Here is a 12,447-nt window from a genome sequence, read left to right on the forward strand (position 1 = left end):
TTGACAATTGTGCTCATCACTCTTTTATATTTGAAAATACTATAACATCATAACTACTAATATTTATGCTCAATTGACTGTAAAATATTTCATAACCATTTTTAGTTCAAACAATTATATTTTTTACAGCAACCAAGACACACAAAAAATGAAGAAAGTGAATTTGATTGGACCATTAACATTGGTAAGCTGTGAAATATTAGATTGGAATAATCCTACCTTTCATTCATATTTGGGGTCATGAATTAGGAGCTGCAGGGCAAGTGCTTAAGATTGTCTATAAGCAGTGATAGATCTCTGCTGTACCTGTGCTGTCTTATGTTGGTTTATATGGCAATGGCCCACACTCCCAAGATGGATAATAAAGGAGAGAAGGGCAGACTGGCTATGACACAGGGCAGAGATAAAAAGTGTACAGGGAAATTAAAAATAGGAAGTGTATTAATAGCACCATAAAACTTACCAATTTCAGGAAAATGCATCTTTGCTTTGCTTCACACCAACTCACCCCCACCACCAAAATATAGTTAGAGATAAGCTTGCTTATATGGAGGGTAATTGTAAACTACAGAAATTTTAATAATAATTAAGAAATATATATCCACATTTACTTCCAGGAAAAGTTGTTAAATATAGGACACCTAGTAGGGATTCTAATTAAGACCTTTTTGTGTGTGTGTGGTTTTCTGCTGGTGCAAGGCAGCCAACATATTTTTGGAAGAAATCTAATCTGTTTTTCATTTGTAATATGTCTCAGAGAGGTAGTCCAAGAAAGTGTTTGCCTGCCATTGGTAAATACGATGTGTTTCAAACTGACAGCTTTATTTGATAGCAAAGATGTTAGAATTAAACAGCTTGTCAGTAGAAGCCTCCAACTTATTTAGTAAATGGATAAAAAGACATCAAAATATCCACACATTTCTCATGTCACCACAAAGCCCCTATTCATTCTCTTCTTGCTTTTTCTTTGTTGTTGCTTTAAAAGATTCAGTGAGAGTAAAAAATTGTAATTTAGTGCTTTGGAGAAAACAAAACTTGGTTTTAATACACAGGTTTTAAATCTGTCTCCTGTAGCAAAGAAAATGCTCCACACCTTAGAGTAGAAACAGAAAATATCATTTGAGTTTAGAAGACTTAGTTAAATTGAATTTAAATTTACTCTTTATTCTGCCACTGAATAGATATTTTTTTGTCCTGAAAAAGTTTAAGAAAAATTGTTGTTTTGTTAAAAAAAAAAAAAAGCTAAAAACAAATTTAGGTTTACTTAGGATGTTGCTGTGAAATTCGCCCAATTTTGAACTTAAGCTTAAAGACTGTTAATTTTAATTCAATCAATATGAAAAGCATTAAAACATTCCTCAGTGTCACATAATGTCCACAAAAGAAAACACTACCTGTCAACCTGAGCCTGTTCTTTGAATTGAAACTGACAGATCTATTTTCTTTTGCCAGGAGCTACTAACCCTGGGGACAGTAGTCCCTTTTGTAGCAATTTTAGAAAACCTCTCCCACTTGCTCTTTCTTTTAATGGACTAGGTTCTTTTTTACCCTTTTGCTCATGATTTTGCTTGCTCCTTTGGTTTCATTCTGAGCTCCACCTGGCTTCTGACCTATGTCTCTTTCAGTACTCTTTCTTGTCCTGTGTGTTGATGATGGAATTTGACCCCCAACCCCGGGCCCCAACTGAACTTCTGGAACTCTTTGAGAACAGTTTGCAACACACCCAATCCCAACCGTGTGCTTCCAACCTCAGATTCACCTAGTTATTGATCCAGCCTGACTCAACGTTAGCCCTCAGATTCTAATCTACTATCCTGACTCATTACCCACTCTGTCAATAACGGTTCTTTTTCTCCAAAAGGTTGGTGAATGAAAAGTATAAAAAGAGAGAAAAGATGCAAAAAATAGAGACTAAGCTATAGAAATGGAAGTGAAAGAAGATGTAGTTTGGAAGGCAGAGGAGGAAAAAAGAGCAAAGAATCATAGAGAGGTCCATCAAAAATATTGAGAAAAGATGAGAATGGAGAGAATTAAAAAGACAGAAAGAAACAAAGTGTTATGACACTGATGTGCAGTTAGCTCTTTGGGGTTGTAAGATTCACTGTGACAACTGGTGTCATCCCTCCTCTCTGTAGATAGTACTAAGTCCAAGATCTTTGCATAGCCTGGCAGGCCTTTTTATCTCTCTCTAATATCATTTCCCAAGCCTTACAATATGATCTTCAGGAATTCCCTGATGAGAGTTACTTAAACACTCCTGTAGACTCCAGTCATATTGCTGTTTTAAGCCTAAACATCCCCTACTTCTGCCACATTCCGCAGTTGCCCATCCTTCAAGATTCTACATGGGCATCCTCTCCATCAGCACCACTTTCCTGAAGTCTACAGATAGGCTGTCCATTAAATGTGTTAGAACACTTGACTACTGAGCTGAATTAACCTTTTAAAGGGATCTAGTCCTCAAACTTGGAGGGTCTAATTGCTGTCTATTTTTAATTCTCTCTCTCAAAGATTCTGAATACTGTCTTAAGGATATGATGTGTGTGTCAACTTAATGTCTGTCCCTTGTTGGTTTAATTTATAACCTCAGAGGCTCTGGGAGATCAAACAATATTATTAATGCAACCAAATCTATACCTTCTGATTACGTTATAATCGTGTACCTAAATCACATACTGATTAAACAGAATTAGATTGATTTCTTCACCAAGTATAAACTAAAAAGAATCATGAACAGTTTGCAACACACCCAATAAAAAAGTATAAAAAGAGAGGAAAGATGCAAAAAGTAGAGACTAAGCAATAGAAATGGAAGTATAGTCTCTTAATGATTTGGATTGCCGTTCTCTTTTTTAAATGAAAATCCAAAGGGCATAAAATTGTGGAAAAAGAGAAATTAATAAGATAAGAATTTAACAAGATAAGCATTGTTTTCTTTCTTTTTATTTTTTAGTTTAGATACTCTGATTGGCAGGATAAATTGTTTATGTTTTGGGGAACCGTCATGGCCATAGCTCATGGATCAGGTCTTCCCCTTATGATGATAGTGTTTGGAGAAATGACTGATAGATTTGTTAATACCAATGGAAACTTCTCCTTTCCAGGTAAGTGTTTTTGTGCTCTCTCTCTCTCTCTCTCTCTCTCTCTCTCTCTCCTTTTTTTTTTCAATGTGTAGTATTTCTTTAACTGGGTGAGAGATTCAGAATTTATTATAATATTCATCATCTACTTGTTTAAAGATTTAGACATCTGGATGACACCAGATATTACCAAAGGAGTTGTAAAATTCCTAGAAAATCCCTCAAGTGCTCATTTAAATTTCAAAAAATTTATGTGTGCTGTTTGACTTTAATACTAAGTAAGGCAACACACAGGAATATTTACATGTCAATAAATAGAAAAGTCATTCTACTTAAGGATGATAGAATATAACAAAATATATCTATGTGATGTCCATTCCATCAGTGATTACTGGTAAGTTACAAAATACATCATTAGCATGACAGTACTTCTTAGTTATGCTTAGCTTGTACTTATGTTTCCTGTTTTAATTTTTTTTTCTCCTGCCCACCTCTCTTTAAAAAATTACACCCATTTCCTGTGTACAATTTTTTTTGGATCAACCAGAATTGGATATGACACTTCATTAAAGAGCAAATGGATTCAGTGTGAATCCAAAGGAACTCACCCAAATGACTATAGTTACTGAGAAGTTAATCTGTGAATTAACATCATTTATAAAATGGGGCCTGCCAACACTGTTGGAGTAGGGATCCAGAATTTATGCTTATTTTCATAATCTTCAAATTCAATGTTGAAAAGAAGATTTCCATGGTTTCTACCAAGCCTGATGGCTGTTCCTCCAAGCAACCTTGAGGCCCCTAAGCTGTAGAAGACCAACTAAAGCTTTACTGGCAGACAGATAGTAGAATTTAAATAAATATAAATACATATGTATATGTAAGTATGTATGTATGAAAGACAGCTTTTGTATTTTAGCAAAGATAACTGAGAAAAATGTACTTCAACATTTAGATATTATTCCATAAGAATTCTTATTGTTCACTGATTAAGAACGATGTTTAGTTGCAGTTGTAAGGCATGAGTATAATTATGTAAAAGAATACAACTGCTTGATTATTAATATAGTAGGATATGTTTACATATATTTATATCTTTTAGAAATCCAGTTGTCCTTTGAGTAGTTAAAGCAAGCTCCTACAAAACCAGTTTCTTTATTCTCAAATATTATTATCTCTTAAAAGAATCTCTTTATAACAGCAACAACAAAAACAGTGTTTTTTTCTTTGCATTTACTATGTGCTATGTCCTACACCAATTACCTTACATATAGTATTTCACGCAACCATCCTAAGAACAGTCTTACACAGTAGATAATATTATTCTCTGATATATGAAGAAACAAAGGCTTGGAGGGGACAAATAACTTGTCCATAGTTCACCATTGGTGAGTTTTTTAGGATACAATTAAAACCCAGCTCTTTCTATCTTCCCAACCATGATTATGACCATGTGTATTTTACCCAGGGGAAAAAATGGGAAAGTTATAAATAGATTTCTTAGGCTTGATCAGTGACAAAAACCTTAACACAAATACTATGAAGATGAAGTTGGAGTGGAAAGGATAGTTTTAAAAGTCTTAAAGGATGGCTGGGGTTGGATCTGCATGGTACAGTGCTTGTCTAGCATGTGCAGGGACCAGACTGTAAAAAGTCTTTAAGGAAGTGAGAGAAGTAGAAATTTTATGTTTTCTTTTTATGTTTCTTTGTCTTTTAGAAGATCTAGATCTATTACATATTAATTTGTACATAGGTATGTATTTGTGTGTATATATATATTATACACACACATATATATATATACACACACACATACACATATATCAGAGGGATGCCAATAATGAAACCCAACTATTAATCAAAAATTTGTTTCTACTCAGAGTTTCAAAAAATCTGTTTAATGGATGAGTGGATAAATAAAATGTGGCATATGCAAATAATGTGATATAATTTACCTTAAAAAAGGAAGGAAATTTTGACATGTGCTACAACATGAATGTACCTTGAGGACCTTATGTTAAGTAAAATATGCCAGTCAGAAAAAAGGCAAATATCATATGATTCCATTTCTATGGGATGTCTAGAGTGGTAAGAGTCGTAGAAGAAATGGAAAGCAGAATGGTGATTGCAGGGGCTGGGGGAGGGAGAAATGGGAAGCTCTTGTTTAATAGGCATAGAATTTCCCATTAGTTTTGCAAGATGAAAACTTCAGGAGATTGGTTGCACAACAATATGAATATGCTTAATATTACTGAACTGCACACTTAAAAAACAGTTAAGATGGTAAATATTATGTGATGCATATTTTATCCCAATTATTTTTTTTTAAAATTAGATTAAAACAGTTCAACTCACTTATCACAGATCAGTTTGCTTTTGGACCAATTTTCTGTGTCCTGTTTTTGTTTTTACTAACACAAGAAGAATTCCACAACTTGTTTATTTGGAGCAGGAATGGCTTTGAAGCTGGACAAGGCAGGCAGGTATTAGGTGGTATGCCCAGGGGCAACTTCAAGGTCTTTCCAGGGAACTGCGTGAGTAAGTGGTTGCTGGAGTGATAAACTCATGAGAGTTTCCAACTTTGTCTCAGCAGCCTCCAGATACACACTCTAGTTTATGAACCTTCATGCTCTGTAGCCAACTGGTCACTAGGCTGTCTTGGAGGAATTGGAATGGAAAGTCCCACAAATATGATGAGTTTCTAATACCCATTCTTTGGTAGTTTGTAAAACTATTATTCTTGGATCTCTTTGCAGGAAATGTCTTTAAAGTCTACTCAGTCTAAATTTAGAGTGTTCGTTGGTATGTTTGGAGTTGCAGAGGTTAGAAAACAGCATGGGAGGTGGGAGCAGATAGGGTATTTTGCAGAGGCCCTAGCTCATCAAATAGGAGTAAAGTTTATTTAGAGTCTATTCTTTATGGTTGTTGGATTCTTGGACAACTAGACTTAATGGAAGCCAAATGTGAAGAGAATGTTAGAAGATGAAAAGGTTCAAATTACAAGAGGATCTGACAATGACTTACTGTGAACAAGCCCATCCTTGTCAACAGAATAAGAGCTACTCCATGACAGGGTTGTTCCCTCACAATGATTCAGTTGTTGAGAAACTATGCACAAAACATTTTGCATCCAAAACCTAAGAACAGAGTCATAGAAAACAGTTCATCTGCAGAGTCAAGAACTTGATACCTTTGATGCCAAGACTATGTGATTACAATAATCTAGAAAATCCTGTGGGGAAGTGCACTCTGCATATCCTTGCATCAACTTTCCAGCTGAGGGAGAAAAGTCATGTTTGAGCTCCAGGTTACTTTAATTAACTGTCCATAGCGCAAAGATGCCTGAACAAACCCCAGCTCTATTTTTTTTTTTTTTTTTTTTGCTGCTGAATAGTTCTATATAATTAAAGAAGTCCTAGTCAGAATCAAGATAGGCAGGCATTGGTTTACTTTGATGTTCAAATGTGACAAGGAGGACTCTGCTTCCCTAATGCCCAATGTATTCACATATTATTCAGAACTCATAATGTAACTCACTGTGTGACAATGGAAAAGTTGCTTAACCTCTACAATCCTTATTATTCTCATCCTTGAAGTTAATGACTTACTGATAGAATTAAATAAGGTGATTTGTGTAAAGTATCTGGAACATAAATGATCAGTAAATATTGGGGAAACTAGCTGAAAACTCGGTAATGAAACAAACTAGGATTTTATTCTTCATGTATGATATGGATGGATTTTAAGGGAGCTCTCTAAAATGAATAGGTAATTTCAACAGTTTCCCCCATTTCCTTGTTATGGGACGCATTCAGGTACTCTGGTGTGGGAATTTTCCATTTTGTCACATTAGAATAAACTGGGGTGCTTTTAAAGCATACTATGCTCTGAGCTCAGCCAGAGGTTCTGGTTTAATTGGGCTTGGGTAGAGCCTAGATATCTTTATTTCTTTTTTGGGGCACTGGGATTGAACTCAGAGACACTCAACCACTGAGCCACATTCTAAACCTATTTTGTGTTTTATTTAGAGACAGGGTCTCTCTGAATTGCTTACCACCTTACTTTTGCTGAGGCTGGCTTTGAGCTCATGATCATCCTGCCTCACCCTCCTGAGCCACTGGGATTACAGGCATATGCCATTGTGCCTGGCCTGGCACATCTTTATTTTTCCAAGGTTCTCAATGATGTCAAGAAAATCAGACCAGTTAACCACTTGGGGATTGTTTATGGGACTGAAGCATCTTAGGTGGCATCTGACAATACAGGTTCAGGCTCTTTTCATATATAGAATCCCTTGCCTTTTTTTTCTTAATATTTTCTTAGTTGTAGTTAGACACAATACCTTTCTTTTAATGTGGTGCTGAAGATCGAACCCAGCGCCTCACACGTGATAGGCAAGCGCTCTACCACTGAACCACAACCCCAGCCCCATAGAATCCTTGACTCTTTAGAGTACCCACCAATACACATTTGTCTTGCTTATCTCTAACCACCAATACTCTGGGCTTCCTGGGGGATATGAGGTTGCTCTGGTTATTAACCCTAAATTAGATTGCCATTCTTGGCCTGGGACTCTTGAGAAAGGAGCAGGTCAAATCTAGAATGTTGATAGATTCTTATTTCCTAGGAGGGAGAGTCAACTTGGAATATGATATTCTTATATAGAGAATTAAAAATTTTGAAGTAGGTATTGGAAGAAAAAAAACTTAAGTTCAGAGAGGAAAAACCCAACAATGATTTCTACAAATGATAACAATAACTGTAGAATAGCTTCTCTGCCTGTAATTCCAAACCCAGTTCTTATTTCCCATAGCTAAGAGCTCAGGAAGAAAATGGGCACACAGAACCAAACTAAACTGATAAGAAGAGAAATAAACTAGGGTAGGATTCCTCAAGGGTCTGATAACTGATCAAGAGCTAACCAGAAACATTTCACATCAGTAGGAAAAATTATGGCACAATCTGGACCACTAGCTGGTGACTAATACTGATGGTAGCTTAAGTTTTAAACTAACTAAAAACTTATCTTTCTTTGAAAAAAAAATAAGGGAGATACACATCACCAAGAAAACATGACCCCTAGGCTATTTACACATGTTAAAAGAACAAAAAAAGAAGACTTTGTCTCCAGGGTAAATGGGAAGTGCCTACTTGCGCATTTCCCCAATGGTGTGGTTTTGATTTGTCCTATTATGTCATGAATACAGTAGATACAGGCATTTTCCTTTTTATTTTTTTTCACTCTGTGTTTTCTTAAGTGAAAGTAATTCATCACCTCACTTTTCAAACAGTATAGCACAGTGTTAGAGCATAGATCAAATTGCCTGGGCTGGATTCAACTCTGCAACTTGCTAGTTGTGTGGCTTTGGAAAAGTTACTTCATTTCTCTCTGCTCAGTTTCCTCTTCTGTAAAGTGTGGACTTATCAAATAGTCCCACCTCATGAAATTGTTGTGAAAAATTAAATAAGTTGATGCACATAAGATGCTCAAAACAATGCCTGGTGTCCAATAAGCATTCAAGAAATATTAGCTGTTATTAAAACAGGCAAACCAGGAAAGGCACTGGGACATTTTTTATCAAATGAGCTCAAATTAACAGATAATAATTTCCTTTCGATTAATACTGGTTAAAAAATACCAGAAGACAGTATGGCTAGGAAAGAAGACATAGAATGTAGAACTTGAGCAGTTGCCAGCTATTGCTGTCTTATCTTTGAGTAATTCAGGTATCTTCCATCTTTAATTTTTTTGGATGTAATTCAACCTTTCTCCTACATATGTCATAAGGAAGCATGTTAAAGGAAAAGCAAAGATATAAAAATAAAATGTACAGAATCAAGTACTTATAAAGTACTTTGAGCCACCAAGAAACAAAACAAACAAAAAAAGAGCCCCTTGCATTTTGTTTCATTTTAACCATTTCTTTTGGCCTTTTCTGCCATGTGTGTAATTGTGCGTCCTGGCCTCCTGTCTTTCATCAGCCCCTCTAGGCTATCTTAGGAAGCTGCTTGCCAAAGGTCAAGACCCCTAGGATGGCAAAAACCCTGGAGGGCTTATCTCCCCCTCTGGGCACCTGATGTCCTGAACATAAACCCCAGGGCTGTGTACCTGAGTGAAGTGAAAAGTACACTTGAGTGTGAAGAAGTGAAGAAGAAAGAGAGAGAGAGAGAGAGAGAGAGAGAGAGAGAGAGAGAGAAACTTTATTAGAGAAACTTAACTGTAGCATCTTTTATATATGGTTTATATATTTATATTCTTAATAGACTTTTAAAATTGACTATCAGTGCCTTTTAATCATTCAACTTCTAAAAAATGTTTTTTAAAATTTTGTTTTGTTTTCATTTAGTGAATTTTTCATTGTCACTGATAAATCCAGGCAGAATTCTAGAAGAAGAAATGACGAGGTAATTTATGTATACATACACATGGTATACTACTTTTAATGTTTCACTTGAAAATAATTTAAAACTATAGAGTTGTAAGAGTACACAAAGAATATCTGTACTCTTTACCAGATCCACTTGTTACTATCATTTGTGCCTCAGTCCCCAGTGTCAACTAAGTTATATCCATCATGGCCCTTTACTTCATCATGGTACCCAAGAATAAAGATATTCTCTTATATAACTACAGTAAAGTTATAAGCGTCAGTAAATTTAATATTCATATAATACTTTCTCTAATCTACTATTTGTATTTCAATTTGGCCATTTGATCCAACAGTGTCATTTATGTCATTTTCTCACTCTTTCAGTCTTCTCAATAAAAATCTCCAAAGCCTCTATCATAATATTTCTATGATTGCATATCAACTGATTTTGCTGATTAAAATGAGTGTGATCTATATGCTAAAGCAGGCCTGAAAAGTTTCTATCTGGAAACACTTGTATAATTAGATTAAAAATTGAGAGTGTTGAAACATATCTATTTTTTTTAAAGATACTAACTTTCTACTTACTTGGTTAAGCATCTACTTCAAATTAATTTGAATTCATGATGTTCTACCCTATTATTTTAAAGAATATTTTTGTATTCTGTCAAAGAAGAAGAGATGCTTTTTGGTTATTTGTGTAAATGATATGGAAAACCACACTAAGTATCATTTCGCTTGCTCTGTTTATTTCTGTATTTGCAATATGTAATTATGCTAGAACCTTTTCAGTATAATATAATATGCAAGCCTAGGATACAGTTATGAAAGAAGAGTTAAATGGTATTTACAAATTATCAATAATTTAAAATGAATCATTAGCACCATTTGTTTTTGCAGTTAACCACAACGATTCATTTGTTTTAACTGGATAATAGTTTAAGTAAACAGACTTGCCATCATGAAGTTCCTCATCCTGTAATTTAAGAGAAAGAGGAAATTTAAGGATTTATTATAATGTCTTATATGGTCTTCATGATTAGTTTAGTAAACTGCTTAATTTTCAATTCTGAAATTTCTCTGAAAAGAAATGGATAAAGGACAGTATTCAAAAGAATCTTTCTAATTATTTTCCAGATATGCATATTACTATTCAGGATTAGGTGCTGGAGTTCTTGTTGCTGCCTATATCCAAGTTTCATTCTGGACTTTGGCAGCTGGCCGACAGATTAAAAAAATTAGGCAAAAGTTTTTTCATGCTATCCTACGACAGGAGATAGGCTGGTTTGACGTCAATGACACCGCTGAACTCAACACACGATTAACAGAGTAAGTGTTATACTTTCATCAAAAATTAAACACTAACTGTGAAAATTTGCTGGGGAAGGCTTATGTGGAAACAAATCACTAGATTAAGTAATTGATATAAATTGGAGATATATCATCTGATCGTCAATCCTGAAACCATCTACAGCCTGTCCCACTGCATCTTTCCCATATCCATTAATCTTCTTCACAACTGTTTAAAAGGTTGACTTGAGAAATGAGTGCACATTTGAGCTGTTTGTTTCTCATGGAGTTTAGGGCCTGACAGGGGCTAGACCTTCAGGAATGATGGTCATGTAGATAAATGAATGATTGCATTAATTCGCTAAGAAATTTGTTTTAGTAAGTATTGACTCTTCACTTTTTCAACATATATTTGAGTGGCTCCTATACACTAAGCAGTGTTCTGGGGGTTGGGGTATATTAGTGAATAAAGAAAACATCTCTGTCCTTTTGGTGCTTACATTCCAGCAGGGGGAGATAGAAGATAAACTTTTCCTGATGGAAATTCTGGCAAGAGCATCAGGAGCAGTTGAGGTCAAAAAAAGGAGGGAAGATCAAGGCATCTAGAGCCATAGGCCTTAATAAGGGCTTTAGCTTTCAGTCTGGGAGAAATGGCAGCCACTGGAGGTTTTCAGGCTGAGGAGTAACATGATAATTTTCAGAGGATCACATTGACTGCTATGAGAATAGAGTCACTGTCAGAAGCAAGGAGCTCTTCTCTGTTATTCCCTATACTGTCGAATACCCCTTATCTCAAATGCTTGGGACAAGAAACATTTCATATTTTGGAGTATTTCAAATTTTGAAATATTTACCTAGACTTCACCTGCTGAGCATCCTTAATCCAAAAATATGAAATCTGAAATGTTCCGAATTTCTAAAACATTTTGAGCACCATCATCATGCTCAAAAATTTCAGATTTTGTAGCATTTAAATTTCGGGTTTTTGTATGAAGGATGCTCAACTTGTAATAGGAAATAATATTTCCCTGTGACTACTGCTTGTTACTGCTGCAATCCCCTTCCTAAGTCCTCTTCTTAAACAAATTGATTCATGTGTTCAAAATGTTAATGCGCTTCTAATAGGATTACCAATTTAATACTATGGAGTTTAATAATACTAACTTCTTAGAAGCATGAACTAATCCTGAATTTCTTCCTTTGTGCAGTATTTAGGTGGGGAAAGTATCATTCAAGAGGCTAAGACTCTGAAAGAGGCTTACAGTAGTATGAACATGTTTTACTTATCTATGTGTTTGTTAAATGTCTTTTTCACCTTTCTAACCCAAGACCTCCTGCCTGTAACCACTTAGGTGTGATCTTTTTTAGTGACATCTCCAAAATCAGTGAAGGAATTGGTGACAAGGTTGGAATGTTCTTTCAAGCAATAGCCACGTTTTTTGCAGGATTCATAGTGGGGTTCATCAGAGGATGGAAGCTCACCCTTGTGATAATGGCCATCAGCCCTCTCCTGGGACTCTCTGCAGCTGTTTGGGCAAAGGTCTGTGAAGCCTGGGCATTTTCATGTGTGTTAACCCACACATACAGTTGTTTTTATTACCCAAGTGCTGGGACTTACACAAATCGGTGTTAAACATCAGTAGAAACCACATCTAGAAGCATGTTGGAATATAGAGCTTTGATAAGGAAATTAACTTTTAATATCA

At 35.4% G+C, this 12,447-nt stretch overlaps 1 protein-coding gene across 3 annotated transcripts in view; it reads left to right on the top strand.

The window, feature by feature from the left end:
• Abcb4 (ATP binding cassette subfamily B member 4) overlaps positions 1-12,447 on the top strand; it is a 77,732-nt gene that overhangs the window by 2,988 nt on the left and 62,297 nt on the right. For 2 of the 3 annotated variants that reach the window (XM_046462459.2, XM_046462460.2), the window contains exons 3-7: positions 130-184; positions 2,954-3,104; positions 9,428-9,485; positions 10,589-10,780; positions 12,110-12,281. In XM_046462459.2, the coding sequence (XP_046318415.1) occupies positions 130-184; positions 2,954-3,104; positions 9,428-9,485; positions 10,589-10,780; positions 12,110-12,281 (628 nt within the window). Of the gene's footprint in view, positions 1-129; positions 185-2,953; positions 3,105-9,427; positions 9,486-10,588; positions 10,781-12,109; positions 12,282-12,447 lie in introns of those variants that run through there. The other variant, XM_046462461.2, reaches the window with a different exon arrangement.

This window comes from Marmota monax, unplaced genomic scaffold (genome assembly GCF_021218885.2).
Source record: "Marmota monax isolate L192 unplaced genomic scaffold, Marmota_monax_Labrador192_F-V1.1 WCK01_AAM20220418_F8-fsc00165, whole genome shotgun sequence".
In the NCBI taxonomy this organism is placed as follows: domain Eukaryota; kingdom Metazoa; phylum Chordata; class Mammalia; order Rodentia; family Sciuridae; genus Marmota; species Marmota monax.